Raw genomic sequence first — 19,864 nt, 5'->3', positions numbered from 1 at the left:
GACAGGTGCTCACCTCTGTTGCAGTGCCTCCAGCTGAGTGGATTCCGCTTTTCGTGGATCCACCTCCTTTTCCTCTCTCTGTTCTTCAAACTTCATTGATGAAGATGTTGATGGAGCTGGTCTGACGATACCCCTTACATTTTGGTAATCATTCCCACTACCACTGCCACCGCCAAAAAGAAGGCGATGCACTCGACTAAGGAGGGCTGGGTCATTGTTATTGCTGTTGGTAGTGTTAGTGTTTGAGCACGAGATGCGACTTCCTCGCTGAATAACGGCGGATGTACTTCGATTTGTCGGTAGTTCGAAGTGATGCGCATTCTCTGTCACGAAGACACCTTGACCTCTGCCATTGGCACCGACTGTGTTAACATTGTTGCCATGAGGCATTATGGAAAGGCAAGAGGAAGAAACTGTGGATGATTCATAGCTGGCAGTTGAATCAACTGACAGAACACTACCATCTCCTCCTCCTTTGTCTACAGCACCATGAACTGTTGTAGCTGTGCGAGCACCAGTAACAACGGGGGTTTCACATTGCAAGATGACAGGGACAGTGGAAAGTTGGGCGTCATCTCTCCCATCTTCTCCGTTTCGTGTCGAAGTTCCTGACTGCAACACAGAATACGATTTTAAAAACGGAATAAAGGGCTATTTTTGCACCTCAGTTTTCCCTGAAGAGGTGCTAAGGGTAGACCAAAGTTCTGCATAGTCGAATATGCGAGACGCATTTACGTTGGGCCGAGACTTTTATTTTACGTGTATTATAAGAGATGCCTCCGTAGCGACGCTACACGAAGTGGGGGTTCCGTTAATACTCGTAGCAGTTGTCGTACTGGTGATGGACTAGTCCATATCAGATGACGTTCTTCAAGATGCCAAGCAATGATGTGTGCGTGAGTACAACAACGAGTGATGACCTACAATGTTTCTTATAAATGAAGCCTTAAAACCTAATCTTACTCAATCGCTCAACAGTGAGACATTTGCTTGACTTGGGGAGCCTAGAGGTGACAGAAACCTAGTAACAGAGTTCTCTATAGTGGCGGAATACTGAAAAATCAAGAAAACTTGATATATTACTTCAATATTTCCCGTTAGGTCTCTTTCTCTTGACATTCGAAGAGCCCGAGTCCCCATCCGAATGTTGGTAGAACTACCCCCAAGGCCTTTATCATTCTGCAGTTGTGGAAGAGCTGGAGGAGGGGGTGGAAAATTAAGGATAACAGGAGAGTCCGCGTGGAGTTCTGGACCACTGGACCACTTCTGTGGAGGTGTTGGTAGGGTATTGGCTGTTGAAGTACCACCACCGTTACCAGTGCAACATTTTTCAACCTCCTTGCATCGATGCAGAGACGCTGATGTCTGTGGAGTTTTGTGACGTTGAACACTTGCAGAACGATAATGTCCTCCGTTTGCTGTGGTGCAGGTTCCCAATTGTGTTGTTGGTGATGTAGAAATTTTATTCACCGGAGATGAAGTCTGTACCTGCAAGGCGAGAAAAAAGTTCCTCTTTTTTCAGACCAATTTCCGAATATTTTAGAAAGTCCCCCTCCCGTTCAATCCCTCCTGACTTGTCAAGATCGCGTACAGATAGACATTAATTTTGCTATAAGATCGCTATGAGGTCAAGGCGGATCAAATATAGGAGGATGGAGCCACCCTGTGTCTAGCAGTCAACTAACGGTCACGTACGCGTACTTCACTCTCAAAAAATATGTCCGGTTTTGTGCGAGTGTGCGGTTCACTTCAGACAATACAGCTAATAAATTTCCCAGCTGAAGGTCAAAAACATGCACCCTTAACAGCTCTTTGTTCACTACGACATGAATAGTTTGTGTGTACAAGAAACCTTCTTTTTGAAAAACAACCACAACAAGCCGATACATTAATAGGAAGATTGACAGGTCTTTATCTTACAAGATAAGTCAAAACCCCCATCTCACTGCAAAACTTATCCGTGCTGAGGAATCAAAACATACCTCGGTCTCCGATATCGACTCGAGGTCGGTTCCTCTGGAATTTTCGGCTCCAGGTTCAAAAGATTCGCCAAAGAAGGCCTGCTGACGTGTCACACCTTCTGAAGACGGACTGCTAATCTCGAGACTACATCTTGGTTCTTCACCGGGAGAAGCACACTTTGATGTCTGTAAGATAAATCAATGGTCAGGAAGGTTGGCCCACCTTCCTCTACAAAGTTATGTCATCTTGTTCTTACATAATCTCCACCAGGTATGCCAAACGACACCGGTGTTGAAGGCTGCTCAGCAGGAATTATTTGCAGTTCATTTAACAACGGCGGAGTTACAGTGCTATGGAAACGAAAGGCCGAATTTCGGATAGCTACTGCATCTTCCAGGGAGGCTGAAGTGCCCGATCTTATTGAATTTGCAAGATTTGAAAGGCTTCGACGAAGAGACGGTTTTGAAAGCATGTGTTCAATGCCGGCCAGAATGTCTGGCAATTCGGCTAAGCAATCAGGAACCTAAGAATGTAAAATAGCACAATACTACTTATTTGGTATTTAGTCGACAGACTTGGCCTTAATACCCTCTGGACTAACCTTTGGATGTTCTTTTAAAATAGCCGAGAGATGACCGTATAGAACAGTAAGCTCATAGCCCAAATCGATATTGCTGTGACAATTTGACACATTAGTATTTTGTCTCTTCCATATCTCTGAACTATCATCGTCATCATCTAAGGTAGAGACAGCTCGAAGGAATTGATGCATCTCCTCCTGCATAGACTGAACAAAGGAGTTCAAAAAACGCATGTAATTTTCTTTAGCTTCAAAGTGTGAGAAGTTGGCGATAGTCTGAAGGACTTTGGCTAGAAGTGTAAGGTTTCGAGAGACACGAGGATCATCGGGAACGGCGTTGGTTAGACCAAAGAGTGTCGGGCCGTGTATAGCTGGACAAATATAACGAAGGAATAGACACCCGGAAACCAACTGATCGCCGACTTCTTGACCATGCCGTTGTTCCACTGTTCTACGGATTGAGGCTAATGTCTCACGTAAATCTCTACAGAAAAAAGAATAGAAGGAATTCCAACAAATTGGTCAGTAAATCTTACACAGAAAATACTTGGTGTGGAATCTTACGCTGGAAAGTAGGCGAGACTGGCCTGCAATCGCTGAAGTACAGTCTTTACGCAAGTCGTAAGCGCAATTCGATTCCTTTGGAGTATACGTGCATCCGCGTCTGTAACCGCGCTGACGTCTCCACTCTCCGAGGCAGGTGACCACGAATGTGTAGTTAACCGAGTTGCATCCACTTCAAGATCTTCACTGGAAGTTAGGAGATTCTCAATAAAGCCTTGAAGTAGCTTCCGGAGATACTGAAAAAAATAAAGGTGGATCAATTTATTGTTAGGAGAAGTAGGCTTTCCTGAATACTCCTATGTGGTTTCTTTTTTTCACAAATCATTCATCGCAAGGGAAAAATAAATTTACATTCACCATAAATCGGTGGTCTAAATTATGATACACTGGCCATTATCTCCTAACAACCGAGCTATTTTTGGTTAAATCTCATGAACAACTAAATCAAGGGATGGATAGAAATTAAGGGAAAAAGGCATTTGATATAAAAAAAGAAGTCTATTCTGTCCCCCTTTTCTCCACCTTGCAAGAGAAGGATGAACATTAAAATAGAAGGTGGATGGAAAGTACCACGAGTTGAGTGCACCAGCTGAAAGGGCAAAATAAAAGAAGGTGAGACGGAAAAATATGACAATGAATCACAGTGTATGTGACGAAGTGTGAGAGCTTCTTTCCCTTGTCACATGCATAAAGACAAGCGCACCTTAGGAATAGGAAATTGGTAGTTTAGAGGCACTGAGTTACAGGAGTTTTCCCCGCCAACTAATTAATTCGTTTCAACGGTTTGTTGATGCGAGGAAAAAAGGTGTGGTTACTAGCCCGCATTTACTGGATCGGTGGATGCCGGAAAGTCGCATAGAAGTGGTTCACTTCGGGTGGTCTAAAATGCTTGCGCGATTTACAGTACAGGTGACTGTAATGAGTTATTGTAAAGTGGGTGGGGACTTAAAAAAGTCGAGTGTCGGTTTATACGCAGGCATTGTAAAGCGCTGATATGCTTCAATCAATCAATTGTGATGTCCCATTACGCAAAGCTTGTCTGTTACAGGAGCGCCTTGTCAAAAAAATCACCCTTGAATAGGTGAGATGACAAAGCAATGAAACACCCAGAATGCTGGAGAAGCACATGTCAAGAGTGGGGGTGGTGGTGGTGAACAAAGTGATTAAAATCTTCATTAAATAAAAGCAGAAGGGTGTGGAAGATGAACAGCAAGTGCTTATCGTATGTCACGTAGTATATGTGTGCTCTTCACTTCTTTGATGCACGCCTCAAAAATGCGCCATCGTTTGGGTTGTTTGAAGAGAAGTGACCTTTAAATCTTGACGGACGTGGTCCGCTTGTAAAACACCAACTCATTCCCGCAAAATTGTGCCTCCTTTGCGTGCGCATGCAGAAAACTGCAGGTGCAATCGTTCATTAGGAGTGCCTTTGTCAGTCGCCAAATAATAAATACAGTCTGAGATCCTCATTCCCGACTAGGCAGTCAGACCTCAAACGCCAAAACTTGTGGATGTGGAGATTCACTCGTTGGGATAGTGGGAAGGAAGGCAGGAAGAGGGGACGGTACTGTCCAAGTGATTATCTCTCGTCTTGACATAAAACAACCGTGCATGCGAAGCATAGTTGCAAAATGAATCTACTGTGGAAAGCGGTGTGCACAGGCGGGGTTTCGCCTCTAGAGACAAAAAAGTGCAATTTGCATTTTCATTGCCGGCAAATAAGTTTTTTTCCTTACCTCAACTCCAACTAATTTGATGTAGCATTCGACAGCCTTTGAACCGATGGAATTGGAGCGAAAAAGGAGGGAGAGATTGTCTGAAACAAAGAAGGACCACTTGCTCGAGTCAGGAAGGCAAAAATTACCCAACTATTCTTCTGGTTTTTATGAATTAGGAACTTTTTTCTAAAATTTTCCGTTAAGACAGCCTCGATCACTCGCTAGGTTGAACGCTGTCCATCCACCTGTTTATCCACTCATCAGACACATCAATCTATTCCTCTTTGACCTTTCCATTCACTCTCATCTCTTCCAGTTAGTTAAGATCCACTGATCCATGCTCCTACCGCATTATTAATTCTTCTGTCACTGGCCTAGCCTGTGTCAAAAAGTTCTCCAGCACACTTATGAAGTAAGTAAACTTCCCTTCAAGCTAATTCAAACTTCCTTCTTCAATGGAACACCTTCAAATAGGGAAAGATGAGGAGGTGTGAATAAATGTATGCGTTTATGTTCACATAATCTGACAAGGGATCTATCGGCTACTTGGATTGGCGAAGACACCGAGGACAGCCTGTCACATTATGTGCAAATAGATTTGCTTCTTTTCCTTTTCCGTCTCTCTTTTTTCTCCACTCAGCAAAAATACACACCTAGTTTTTAATAAGTTCTCACTTGTTTAGCAGTATTGCGTGTCTAGCATTATGCGACACGCAATATTTTTGTGCGTAGAAGAGCCATCATCGACCCGGAGGACTGAGGGCTGGGCTCAAAACCGAAGCCAAAAAGGGCGGCTACAACTACGCATTAAAGGCGGGCTTGCCTTAATCCCGAAACAATAAGTTTGAGGCATGCACCAAGGAGGCCGATTCATCTGTCCCCTTTTAAGACTTATTTTAGCATCACTTGTAAATTTTGATGTGTTTAAAAGACTCCAAGAAAAAAGGAAGGAGAAAACCGAATTCGGCAGCTTACGTCGGGGGAACTTACCGGAGGTGTCCAGTTCGTGGTCGACAAGAGAAGCGAGAAATGCAGCAATGTTACTTTCCGGTGTCTTTTCGTGAATATTGACAAGACAGCGGGCTATCTCCTCCTTCCTTTTAGTTGGTAAAAGCGGCTCTAGGTACCGCACAAATTCAGCAGACTTCTCTACAACAAGCTAAAAGAAGATGAGAATAAAAAATTTACTACTTCTTTCTTTCGAAGAAAAAAAGGGGAGGAGTTGTCGCAAGAATCAGCGTCTCCCTTAGTTCCAGACGGATGCCAAGATCTGTCCGTCACTTTAGTCCTAAATTCTCGTCACCTTTCGGCGTTAAAAAACCATCAACGTCTAAATTTAAACCAGTGCGAAAGTGAGACATTGAAAAATGAGTTTACCTTTGGACAGATTCTCCTCACAAAAATTTTTAGTACAGTAAAAATTACCTTTTCTGACAAAAAGTGCATCACAGCTGAAGGTAATTTGAATCCACGTGGCAGCTAGTCTGCCTGACAGCTGGTTACCTCAGCTAAATTCCTGATTGTCTGAATACAATGCGAAAGCTTCCTTTTCTCTGTGAAACCACTGGCTATACAATGAAATATGCCACCTTTAAGACAAAATTTTGGGCAGATTTCTCACACTTCCAATAACTCCGACGTAACGGTTAACCAAGACTCGTTTATCAGCTGTAACTACCAGTTTCCAGAGCTTGAAATAAAAGGCAACAAACAAGCAAACAAACGAAAAGCGGTTTCTTCTTTCCTTGAGATAACACAAGATTGATTGAATGGGGATAAGTACTTTTTCATTTCTGCGCTATTATATGCGACAAAACCATCAACGTAATAATTTAAACTGTAAATTTGTAGAACTCAAATTTCTCCACAACCATTGCATTATTGCACTATTCTTAGGCAAAAAAGCAATTTAATTTTTTATTAGATCTATAAAGTATTATAGCCGGCGTTCAAGTGAAACGGGGACTTTTTAACCGCTGCAATGGATATGGTTTCGTTAGTACGTGACATGTGTCTAACTTATAGCCAGTGCATGTGCGCTGACGTCAAATGTGCCGTTACTGTAGATAACAGGTTTTTTTGTGAACGCAGACATCGAGGCTGAAGTCTCCCAGCCCAGTGCAGCTCAGCCGGTGATAGGCAACATGAATGGTGTGCTTCGAAGATGGCCGTGCGTTTATCAGTAGAGTCCATAGCACAAGGCACCAATTCTACCATGAAATTTCCCGTGAGACGAACTATTCACGACCATTTAAGCATTGCTGCAGTTTAATCCTATAATTTGCTATTTTTCTCCTTCAAACTCCGACGCCCCGGTTTGAACTTGTTCTTTCATCACACCGATTACTGAGGACGGAGGAATTGTTGGACCACATTTTTAAAAAAAGTACCTTTCTCAAATTGTCGTAGCAATGTAGCGGTAGCACGTCAATCGATTGGTACTTTACAGCCAATCGAATTTGAGGAAGTAGAGCGCTGCAAGCCCCGCTGCCATTGCTGCCACCGCTGTTCTGACCGGCATTCATTCGAGATTCACTGCCTCCCAGATTATGCTTGGAGAGCCTGCGTATTCGACCAGTTAGAATGGTGGTTGGTGGTGGTCCAACCAATGAAATGGAGCGCTTGGCAGAACAGCCCGTACTGGTATCTGGGTTACATTGCGGGGAGTCGGGGTTATTGAAGGAGCCTATTGATTGGCGGATCGAGGAGCGAGGAGAAATGGGATTGGTGTGTAGATTTTCCGATGACGGAAGCATGGAACCAGGGGTCATTGTGTGCCATTGCTGCGTCTCGTACTTTGATGACAGGTCGGATATGGCAATAGTAAGAAAGGCTAAAAAAGAGCGGTTAGTTTTTCCTTTAATACGACCTTTTTGAAACTTAAGGCGGGTCCTTAATAAAAACCCCTTATGGACAACAATCCTGACTTTGTTGTCACAGAAAGACAACAGCTATTGTGGGAAACCGAATCTGCGATGGCTCACAATAGAATGACTTTTCAAATGCATTGATTAACTCTTGGTGCCTTCCTGAGTCTCAAGAGATCGTGTAATTGCCACCAAAAACTTGCCTTCAATTGTCGATTTTGCCATCAACCCAATTATTTATTAATAGTTCTTGGGAAGATGACACCTCCCCTTCCTGTTTTTCAGGCAAGTGCTCCAGTAATCAGGTATGCAGTTTATTCTCACTGTAGAGTATCTCCCAGGTTCATGGAATGTTTTCCGAATTAAATCTGCTAGCATTTCTTATTACCTTAGTGCATGAATATCGCTTTGAAAACATTAGGCGAGAGCATAGTCTGAAACGTCGACAGTGTGCTCCTCTGGCATGGGTGCAGCCAACTTGGTTGGTGGTAGATGATCTGTGAAAATCAATCCTCTCAGCCTGTACTGAGCCTATGAGGGTCAAAAAATTCTTCTAAAACCGTGACGAAATCGGCAGCTTTTTAGAATACAGTGACCTTTAGCGCTCTCTCCCCTGAGTCATAAAATAAACATTTTCTGGCTTAACAGTAGAAATCGCGTGCCTTTTTAATCAGTATAAATAAAAAGCACAGACAAAGATTGAGGTGATGATGAATTCAGCCCTTATCGCTTTTACTTTGGAATCGTAGGAAAGGAGAGTTGGACCTTGCCCATGCAAAAGATGCAAATTCCACTTTTAATGGAAGGCTTCCGTTTGGGCAATTATTTTAAGTAAATTTGATATTTAGATATGGTACTTGGATCTTACAGAGTGAGTCAAAAATCAAATTTGGGGGAAAAGTAATTTTCGTAGGGTTTAAAAAACCTTATTTTAGTAACCGATGATGAAGAGGTTTATGTAATCAAAAGTAATGCCCGGTTTTATGGTAAGCAATCTTTACAAAGAAAGCACAAATTGAGTCCAACGGACTGTCCAAAGGAACTCAAATATTCACTTTCGGTAAATTTGTCATCAAATGACATTTTAAACACAGAGTGTCACTTTAAGAGATTAAATTCTTTCTTAGGAACGTTTGATCATTTCTGAGGAGAGGTGGGAATCTACATTTCTGTACATTGCATCGAAATGGGTGGTCTAGTCGATCTATTTCCAACATGGGATAGGGAAATTACCTATGGTGAATTATGAAGCAATTTTGCAAACCAGCTGTCGGCTCTGATGACTCACCAAAACGCCGTAAACTACGAGGTCATGTGGAGGTTACGCATTAATTTTGCTTAAATGCGTTTCTCCAATGAGAGGGCGATGAACAGAGTGATGATGTATTGCGTGGATCCTTTCCTTCATCTAGGATTCAACTTCCACGACGAAAGTATGGAGCTCTAGCCATACCATCCATGCTACTGGTTTCGACAACCCTTCTCTACGCTCCAAATAAGGTCACTTCTCACCAAGCAATTGCAATCTATTGCGTACCTCCTAATTTTAGACTACCAGGCAGCCAAATCAATGTGATCCTCGGTGTAATTTGGCACAGACTTTGGCGTAACTCATTGGAACCTGTAGAATGCGTTCATCTGTTTATATACATGCAGTACAAAGCATAGATGTGCGTGAAGCGCCTTCATTAGATGCCACTGGATCCTGGTGAATATGACTCGGCTCCTTCTACTTGTTTGAATTAGTCGAAATCGGTTCCACAGTGTAGACACTTCTCGTAGTATTTGATGGAGATGGTGACACGCATGTGGTAGAAGATTGAACCTTTTTTGGTAGCAAGGTGCAGTTGTGTCCCATTCTTAATTATGAAGGATAGTGGATGTAATGGCCTGAAGTCACGTTTAGCGTGAATGATAACACAAAAAGGAAAGCGTTTGCTTCAACCCACAACAAGAAGGAATACGATTAAACACTTAGACTACGCCCAAATGAGTTAGAGGGGATGACAATAAAGCGGAAATGATAGCAATGTGTCCCTCAACTTCTCCATGTACATTACAAAATGGGCCATTTTACATGGTTTACTTACACTAAGTACTTAAACGCAGTGTTTACCCATGCATTATGCATTCACAAAAGGCGATACTGGCTCTGCGTATGACTTGCTCATTTGCCGGGAGTTTCCTGTCGGAGGCGAATTACTAGGTAGTGGAAGTGGGACCTCGACTCGCCCTATGAAACGGTCAGGGCCCAGTCAATGTGCTCCTTCCTTACTGTAGCAAAATTTTTTTTCTCCTTAGAAGATTTAGACTTTAGAGGGGGGATATTAACCCCACCTCCGTACTCCTCTCCCCCAGGTTATTGCATGCCTTTCCAAGTTAACATGTTCATTCGTTCTTGAAGGTAGCATTAGACAATAGAACAGATGGTAGGGTAATAAAAGTGAGGCAGAAAAGGGGTGACTAGAGTCAATTTTCCCACTTCCAGGGGTAGTAGAATTCGATAAGTGGGATTTTCTATATCAGTCCTTTTCGTTTCTTTATCATAAGAGTTTTAGGGACTTTTTGACCCCCTACAAAAATTGACTCTCACCACTATTCGCTGCCAGGAAAGGGAAATAAAAAATTGACAGATGATGCATAAAACTTTTGATCGGAAAGTAGAAGTCTTTTCGCTTTACTGGGGCATCTTAACACCATCTTACCTCTCTCTCAGGCACAGTATTTGTGGGCTTAATTTAATCGCTACGTTGGTAACAGGGTGTTAGAGTCGCCTCACCAGTACCATCAGACCTAGCAATTCTTTCCTACTCTGTAATAAGGCCTCACTTTTAAAGAAAGTTGACGCTACTTACCAATGAGTTGATTTTGTGCTTTGCTCGATTTGCGTCGCTTGGACGCATCCTTGGTAGACTCAGCTTCACGATAGAGATTTATTGTAATAAAGTTCAGCTCCGCAAGGTTGCTGAAGATGTAAAATTCAGAATGACGCAAGTATTGCGAGGCATGAAGTGCACTGACATTCAAGTAGTAGCTTTTACGTCTTTGCCTGACCAAAGACAAACTATTCCATGGTTAAGCTTTTTCTCCCTCTCCAACAGAGAAAAGGGGTACTTAACAGTGGACAAATCTACAGCTGGAGTGGACAACCCCAGACAATAAATAATACCAAAAATGGGTTGATGGCTAACTGTCATGAGGTGTTTGTCTACCTCCAAAAAAGACAGAAATGTCCAAGTAATTGGCTAAAGGGAGTTCCCTCTTCCTTGAGTTGATCCTGTTTGGCTAACTTTAGGTGGTTTAAAATCAGTGTAGCTTGACTTCCGTTGCGTGTTATGCGACGACGCCATTGACAGGGACGGTGACTTTCGTCACCAGTCTAGACATCCAAGTGGTAGGTTGTTTACGCCTCGCAATCTCTCTCTGCCTCGACCTGCCTACATGCCTGTCTGTCTATCTGTCGGACAGACTTTTGCGTATCGTTAGGATTGAAAAAAGGGCAAAAATGAGTTCTTTGGAAGTCTTTACACTCACTTTAAGTCGAAGCATTCACCCCAAAATACGGTTTCTTTGGAAAGTTTACTCGTTGTTCGAGCGTAGAGTTTTCGATCCAAACAAATGTCACAAAAGTACCTAAAAAATTTGACACATTTTAAGGGGTCATTCAGTGTGAAAGTACATCAAACGATCAGGGAGTTGAGGTGGAAGAAAAAGGGCGCAGCCAAGACCCACACTTCACAAGGCACCTTAAACATTCAGCAATGTCAAATTTTGTGCTTTCGCCAGAAGTGAGAGATAGGCGTCTTAAAGTTGACAAAAAGTAAACAAACGATAGGAGTTCATAAAATCCCCCTCTAAAGGTGCAGTTTGCGGTAAAAAAAGTGGAAGACGAAAAACATCAAATGCGTGTGGAAAATTTCGTGCGTTTTCCCGGTTTAGCTCAATGCAACGGAGACTTGTGAAGTGCAGGCGATGGTTTATACCTCTGCCTCCATCCATCGATAGGATAGTTTTTTTTGCCTTTTGGCTCTACTTTCTTTCTCTCCTTTTTCAGCTCCATCCTCTCCCTCTCTTGTATTCACGAAGTGTGGCTTGAAGCAGGTAAACGTGATTTGATCTTGCCTATTTGACAAGGCGAGTTAAACGCCTAGGCAAAGCTGTGGGGACTTCTTGTGAAATGTGGTGGAAAGTGAGGTTGGTGGTAGCAGGTGACAAAAAGTGAAATTGACTAGCAAAATAATTTGGCTCAGATGAAGGGTGAGTCACTGGAAGATGGATGAATCACATCTAGAAGGAGATGCTCTCTATTTTGATATTCAACCAGTACATGTCAATATTGACAAGCTGAGATTATTTGTGTCAAGCAACTTTCAGCCTTTTTAAATATTTCGTGAATGATAAGTAAATGGCTACCCTAGGCCATTCGTCTTAAAAATACGCCGTCCGGTGGATTATTCGATGAGAAGTAGCTTTCAAATCCTGACGCTTGTTGAGCACTTCCAGACCACATCCTCATTTCCGCAAAAAATGCGGCTCCTTTGCGTGCGTGTACGGTGGACTGCGGACACGACTGTTCACCAGGAATAACTTCGGCAGACGCCAAGTAACAAATACTACATCTGAGGTCTCCATTGCCACTGGAGCGTGTACAGGCATACGCCTAGCTCAAAAAGAACGGAGATTGGACAGTCAATTAGGGAGAGAAAAGTGTTCCCTTGCAAGACCTCAAATATCAAAACTTGTAGATGTGGAGATTAACTCATTAGGATGGGAGGGAGAGGAGAAGATACTGCCCTATCCTCCTCATCACTACCTTCCACATTCCTCGGATGACATTTCTCCAGGTGATTATCACCCGTTTTGGCATTAAACAAGCACATATGCCAAGGGCGTTTGGAGAGTGAGACCGCCGTTGAAAGGGAAACTATGTTGTGTCCACCTTGTGGTGATCATCAGCTAAACAAAGGAAGTATTTGGTGCTTTCTGAAGTAATCCATCCCTATGCCTACCCGAGGAAGCAGAAATAACTGAAGTACTCACATAACCTTTGATTTATCCTGTTAAAACACATCGACCTTGGAGGAGGATAGAAGGCCTCGTAGCACAGCTTTCGATGAAGGAAAAGCAAATTCGGCTACTCGCAGTTCTTTTCGAAGTGATGTGCATAAAGGTAAACTTTTCAGCAATAAACCTCTAATATGCACGTATAAAAGGGAAGTTTCTCCTTTTTCGAAAAGACTGAGGTAAAATTTTGCGAAGTACACTCGATTTGGCTAATCCAGGGCTTACTCTGGATTGAATTAAAGGATTTGAAAGTCACCCTTTTGTCTTCCCCCTTGCTTGGGAAATTTTGGCAATTTTTTGACGAGCCATTTGAGAAAGGCAAAAATTTAATCATTTTCGTTAAAAATTGTGCTTCCGCGCACAACAGCTCCGCATAAGATGACCTTAAAAAATTCTCAAGCAATTTTCCAAAATAGATGACAAAAAATTAGCAAGATTATTAAGGAAACGGGACATTTCTTCCCATCTTACCGTCTATGAGAGGGCAAATTTTTCGACTCATGAATAGTTATCCGTAGTGAGGTATCCCGATGCCGTTCCTGCTCCAAATCGGGTCGAACCACTCTTTTTAAACTAAAAAATAAACAAATGAAGGATCCCCTATTCATCCAAGCATTGGTAACCACTTGTCAGGTGGTTAAAAAAGTTTCCTCGCCATCATACGGTAGCTTCGCCCTCCAATAAGTGATGAAAGTAGCGGTGGTGGGAGACATCAGATGTACCTACTTATCTATCTGTCCACCTTAAATTTTGTTCATATTGACAACATTAGGGCTTGACTTTGATTGACATTGACCGTAGGCTCCACATGCCTTTGGGGGTGTTGACTTAGGGATGGATTATTAACATAACATTTGCATAAGCGAAGGCAACCAGGCACAAGTCTTGACGGCAATTAGTAAGCCGACTTTGCCTTCGGCATCTTCCTTTCATTCCCCCCACCTCCCTTAACGTGACAACGTCCAAAAAAATTCTGGAAAGGTAAGATCTTCAAAATAGCTTGCTTCTCTCAAGAGGGATTTCATTGGTACAAATTTGTAACGAATTTGGCGATCCACTTTTTTATTTTTGTTTCTTGCATGTATATTTATGTTAGTGAGAAAGAATGCCATTTCACACGAGTTTATCAGTTATAAACAATACTTTGCATTCTATAAAAAAAGATTTGGTGCCTGAAACCCCGCTTCCGCCCACTTTTCCGGAAATTGCGCACTCTAGACAGTAGTTATGGCTCCCGTGGCATAGGGTAATTCAACTTTTAGCTGAGAACTCGCATTTTGACTCTTTTTCCGTTTAACTCCCTCTATTCATACGCAATTACCTATGCTATAGTCTTCGTTTATTTTATTCTATAGAAAATAACTTGCTAGCTCCAAGATTTACGAAACAAGAAATGTAGCATTTGCGGTAAGTGAATACTTACCTCAGAGAGCCGACCCAACTGTTATCAGTTGGCATAACTGCACATCCCAGCTCTTGCTTATTAGGATATGTTCCGAAGACGCCGCTTAGTCTTGGAACACTGAGACGTCGTTGTTTCAGAAGCATACCGCAACTGTGCGTGAATATGTGCGGAGTGCTAATTCTTGACGTGTTTTGACAAGAACTTCATAATTTAGATACACATACACGCTGACACACGCAACAGAGGCATAGGGCGAGGCAGAGGGCGCTAGGATGCAAAGAAATACTACCTCCACTCGTACAGCCATAAACTCTCGTCTTTTACTTGCTATTGGTAGGCTGTAGACATTGTGCCTAAGAGTGATTGGTGCTTGCATCTCATTGGCTACTTTCCCTCGGATTTCTAACGGCTGTTGCACTACAACTGAACATTTCTAATTTTATTAGTTTATTTTCTGACGTAGAAATTTAATGTCGCGATTGTACAAAGGAGTAAAGTAAATGCTATGATCTTAATGTCCAACCGGTGTAGGCTGAGTGGAGAGTGAAGTGGGGGCGAAACGTAGGAAAGGGGGGACGTGAATTTACAAAAGGGTGTTTGTCTCAGTAAGTGGGCCTCGATCGTACCTCTAATTGCTTGTACAGAAGCTTATCTAAATTTTAATAAATAGACATTGTGTCATGACGATCATTTTTTTCGCCTTCTCCCACTCCAAAAAACGAAGGGTTATTTTATAAATTACACAACCGTGTGATTGATTAATTTTAAACTTTAGGACAAATAACCTTTAGTCAGTAAAAAATTCTCGCTGTGCAATCAATTTTCTTGACAATTTTAAGGGTCAACCTTAAAATTTTGGTAAAACTTAAAAGAAGTTTCAGTCTCAGTCTTTCTTCTTTACAATTTAAAGTAGTTTTACATCTTTTTGTAAAAAAAGGACTACTGGGAAACAGACGATATCGTTTTAAAATGCCATTCAATTCTGCTGGATTAGTTCAAAATTTTATTTATCGGATGAATTACATCAAAGGCTCGTCATAAAGGTGAATTCAGTTGTGTTGATGGATGAGGAAGAGTAAGTACTAAGACCACCGCAAATTCATCACCATGGTGACTGTGGCACAATTACTTCCAGTCAATTTACCTCGGGGCAACAGAATCGTTCGAATGTGTTGCGGGGACGAACAACTTACTGTCAAGAATCACAATGGAAAGATGACTTTTGCTTCCTCGTAATGAGTTATCAACGGTTGCCACCCCCTTCATCGACATGTAGGTGTGGATCTCAAAAGCAGTCGCTTTAATATTTTCTACTACTTTTACGGATATTACAATAGCGCAACTAATCTGCATTGTCTGCTAGGTGAATAAAACATGATCAGGAATAGCCGTTATTGTCAAGAGCTATGAACCGCCACCCACCCCACACGTCTGCGACATACCGATTTGGGTATGATAAGTTTGAGCAAGCATTGCACACTTGCTGGAAGCCAAAAGATACGCAGATGAGATCTTTTTACCCAAAAAGAGAAAATTTGAAAGCGTATGTCCTATTCCTAGACTTTTAGGAGTCCACGCCTCCTACGGCAGCAAAATTTACTCGTAAAAAGGAGTTGATTTCCACTTGATGGTGAAAAGGGAGGAGGGCCGATAACATTGCATCCTCCTCCTCCGTATTTTCCTCAATTTATTTTCTTAAGCGGTAGGGTATGCTCATATATAAAACGCACTAGAGAGTTGGAAATGAAGGTGGAATAAGGGATCATTTTCTTGGTTCTACAAGCACAGACAATTTCAAAAATGGTAAGAAGGAGAGGAAATTTTAGCAATTAGCTTTGGGAATTATTGGCGATGAACCAAACTACATAAATTTGTGACCTTTATATGTGTCAGTTATTCCCTTTCTATGGTTGCTTTATCTAATCACTAAAAAGTAAAAAGTTGGGAGGTTTTACAACTTCTCATCACAACTAAACCATGTTTTGAAGAAATGGTTCTGTTAATTCAAAAAAGACCAGGAGCTCTTGGAATATCACCTTACCTTTCATCTCTCCCCGAGGTAACTTCCTTCTCATAATCGCGGATAAAGTAGTCAATTTATTTTATCAAATAACTTAAATTATCAGAGGTCAAAGAAAATGGCTAGACTTTGTCAAAAGCCGTATCTATCTTGAAATGGTCTAAGGTTAAAATGTTGAGTTAGTTGAATGAAAGGTCAGCGGAAGGAAGAAAGGAAAAAAAGAGGGAAGAGAAGCATATCCTGCATTAAAATGAGCCGAAAAAACGAGTAGGAAGGATGAGGTGTCCTACCGATTGCATAATCAAATTCCTAGTCTTGCGTAAGTGGTAGCTATGGGAACTCACTGGAGTGAACCCTGGGTCGGTTCTGGATTGGACGAAGTCTGAGCCAATGTCTGAATCGCTCCAACCGTCTGTCTACGAGTCAACCTTGTCTTCAACGCCGATTGAGGCAAATTTGGAAGGGGATGGGGTGGTACAGTTGCCCTAGCTGGTGTATTTCCCCTCGGTACCGGCGTCTTTTCGTGAGCGTCTTTCTGCAATGAAAAAAGAAAAGGGAAAGGGCATCAAGACTACTTTATTAAAGATATTACTTAATCCGGGTGGGCCCGAAAAGTAAGAGGGTGGTGTATTCAGCTACACTAGAACAACATTTGTAAATCAGTTCGGTGTTTATCTACACGAACATTTTGACCTCTGTGCCATGTAGTAGGTTGTCATATCTTTTACATACTTATTTTTTTTTCAGGGATCATTGTGACTAAAGTTGGATAGATTGATTCTTCTAGAAAGTAGAATCATTTTCAGGGACCCTACTCCTATCTTTGGTGGCATAGTCTCCCCCCCCCCCCCGTACCTATGGCGCCATTGCCCATTTCCTAGTTAACGACAAAATTTACTTCATAGTGGTATAAGTTATTTCGATTCCAGATATTATTACTGGCACAGCATTGGTGACAGCGTTAGCCAATGCTAAATGTCATGCGTATGACAAAATTGGTGGGGAGAAGGGAAAAACTGTCGAAGACACCACTATTTTTGTCGAGTATCCCAATGTCGCGAGGCAATTTTACGATACCAGGCGACGGTTATGAAACTCCCTCAACATTTGTACCTTGAAATGCGAGCAATGTGGAAAAAAAAACGATGCCTCTTTCACATCCTTATTCAATGGATCGGACTCAGACAGAGGACATAGCGGAAAAAGGGAAAGTGGATAATTATACGGCCCTCCTTTGGGACAAAATCTCCTACAAGTAGCGATTGTTGCAGATCATCAACTTCCCAAAATGTCGGAGGGTGGGGAGAGGCGGAGCTGCATAGGTGCAGGTGGCAAGCAAAGCCCATTCAAAAGGGGCAAGACTTTATGGGACTTCGTAAAAAATTGGTTTTTTATCAAAAAAAGCGAAAGCACTTTTTTAACTACCTTATTAACGAGAAATATTATTGGGTAGAAATGAAGTTATCATCAGTCGGCTCCGTTTGTGATTAGTGAAAAAGAGTGCACTTCTGTGTAGCTTTAAGTCCTAAACAAATTTCTCCGTTTAATCATTTGTCTTTTTGAAAATAAAAGTAATGAAGTTCAAGAAGGCCAGCCACTCATACTTAAAAGCACACTTTTTTTTCCGACAATTTTTGAGATAATAATTAGCGGACACACTTACACAAATGTCTTCGAAGATTCCTAAATTTATTTTAACATGTCCAATGTTGAAAGTGTTCATTCGTTCAGTCAAAAAAAAAATCGAAATACCCTTGATCTACTCTTTCTTGACAAAATTAGAGCTTTAAAATAGGTTTATTTTATTCTTTTCTTGATTTTGAGATACATTTTTATGGCGTCTCGACTGTGCCGCCAGTTAGTAATGGTAAACTCTCCTGCAGCTGCGGGCGAATCCGGTTTAGGCGATTATAAAAAGAGCCCTAAGTTCGGTATCACAATAAAAGGGTTATCAAAAACACATCTCGGCAAATTATTCACATTTTTTCCATAATTTCAATGATTTGAAGGTAGTGTCCACGGCTGTGAAACTTTCAATGATCGGAGTATGCTGAGTGTCCGCTATCGTCACTGACCAAATAAATTCCTTTTCAATGCGGTTCACTTTGTAGGGAATTTACTTCTAAATATTCCTTGAATAAAATCATGATATAACTGACCAGCATCACATCACTGTACAAGGGACGGCTTACCATGGTAGGAACGAAAGAGCAGTCTGTAGGAGCAATAAGTCATGATTCGTTTTGACGACGATTTTGGTCGACAACCTTTGATCATTACATCTCGTTCACATGACACTAATGGTACATCGTTTGCCAGACTTGTGTGTCCTATTTTGTAAATTAGAAGACGCTACTATCCTGACAAACATTTCTTTTGTATTTTGAGATTTGAGAAGAAAAACTTACAGCCATTTGTCTATCCATTAATCTGCCAGTCTTAAAAAAGAAGCGGGTAAATTGTCGGTGATTAGGGGATGAAAAAAGCGAACCAAACAAGGCCACTTGTGTTGGTCACACTACTCACACAATTAAGACTCTCTCTAGAGTACCGATTCGTCAAAACTCCCATTGGTGGAGCCGGTCGCTTTCTTGAGAGTGTTCCACCCCTTCCACTTCCACTTTCATCCTCTTCTTCGTCTCCCTCATCACCACTGATCTCCTCACTCTCATAGTTGCTTCTTCCAAATCGTCTGCGAGATGCAGGTGCTGTAGCAGGTGGAACGGGTGGGATCATCCGTGGTATAAGACTCTCATTACAGTATTGACTATTGTTTCCAGAATTTCGGGTATTTCTCGGCGCCCGCATTTCTTTTGGGTGTGGTGCTGGCGGCTGGTCGTATATCTGCCCATCGGAGTAGGTGGAATTGAAGTGGGATTGAGGGTAGTAGGCCTGAAAATAGTGCACTGGGATGGACTCGGGTTGGCATACCCCAGACACCGCGTGGAAGGTGTTCTCGTAGGCATTGCTGTCGTAGCTACTGGTCTCTGCTGGTTGCTGTTTTGTAATTAACGCGTGCCTAAAATTGCTACTTGTTATTATAGGTAACAAAAATATTTTATTTTGAGGTGATGCGCTAAAATACTATAAATTTTAAAACTAAAGATAAGCACTTCTGTTTTAAAAACTCACATCACTCTCTGAGGTCTATTATTAATTCCACTGAAGACCGGCGGTTGTCTAATTATTTCCATGGAAACCTCAGCATCTACCTCATTGGTGTAGATGTTAGTGGCCCTTTGCTCCCTTCCAGTTGGCTGAGACGGTTGGCATTTAGGGGGTCGTGTGTGTGCTGAGTGGCTGCGTGCTGTATTTCTAGTGGCTCTTAAAGGTGGTTTGTCATTTGAGTAGCAGAGGCCGATGGATGGCTGTTGGCTGCCATCACTGGAGGATAGAGATTCGCCTGAAGCCGCGGAGTCAAAACTTTCCACGCTGTTTGAGGTCTCGCTGTCCTTTGGGAATCGAAGAATATGCCTAAAAAAAGAATAGATATTTCTCTATTTTTCCTAGAATTGCCTATTAGTTCGGAATAAGATGGCTAAAAGGAAAGCAACTCGAACTATTAAACTTATGCAAATTATGCGTCTAGCAAGGGGGCGTATTCAGACTCAAAAACATCGTCATTGCCATTGTCATCGTCATCGTCATCTCCATGTTGACTTCATTCACGTCACTTCAGTTTCT

General features: G+C 42.0%; 1 protein-coding gene across 1 annotated transcript in view; it reads right to left on the bottom strand. All coding sequences in view use genetic code 11, as the record gives it.

Annotated features, from left to right (window-relative positions):
• The window catches only part of EGR_05973 (Ras GTPase-activating protein SynGAP), a gene marked incomplete at both ends in the record, with an annotated part of 27,749 nt that overhangs the window by 490 nt on the left and 7,395 nt on the right, over nt 1-19,864 (bottom strand). The window contains 17 exons of the mRNA XM_024495222.1: nt 14-612; nt 1,084-1,488; nt 1,983-2,147; nt 2,219-2,485; nt 2,564-3,026; nt 3,107-3,342; nt 4,843-4,922; nt 5,815-5,983; nt 7,215-7,657; nt 10,547-10,740; nt 11,226-11,324; nt 13,227-13,328; nt 14,179-14,310; nt 14,385-14,513; nt 16,525-16,715; nt 18,707-19,199; nt 19,313-19,654. Coding sequence (XP_024350441.1) covers nt 14-612; nt 1,084-1,488; nt 1,983-2,147; nt 2,219-2,485; nt 2,564-3,026; nt 3,107-3,342; nt 4,843-4,922; nt 5,815-5,983; nt 7,215-7,657; nt 10,547-10,740; nt 11,226-11,324; nt 13,227-13,328; nt 14,179-14,310; nt 14,385-14,513; nt 16,525-16,715; nt 18,707-19,199; nt 19,313-19,654 — 4,509 coding nt within the window. The remainder of the gene's footprint in view (nt 1-13; nt 613-1,083; nt 1,489-1,982; nt 2,148-2,218; nt 2,486-2,563; nt 3,027-3,106; nt 3,343-4,842; nt 4,923-5,814; nt 5,984-7,214; nt 7,658-10,546; nt 10,741-11,225; nt 11,325-13,226; nt 13,329-14,178; nt 14,311-14,384; nt 14,514-16,524; nt 16,716-18,706; nt 19,200-19,312; nt 19,655-19,864) is intronic.

Source organism: Echinococcus granulosus (genome assembly GCF_000524195.1).
Source record: "Echinococcus granulosus chromosome Unknown EG_S00048, whole genome shotgun sequence".
NCBI lineage: Eukaryota > Metazoa > Platyhelminthes > Cestoda > Cyclophyllidea > Taeniidae > Echinococcus > Echinococcus granulosus.
The sequence above is the reverse complement of the archived record's forward strand: the minus strand, read 5'-3'. Positions and strand labels throughout refer to the sequence as shown.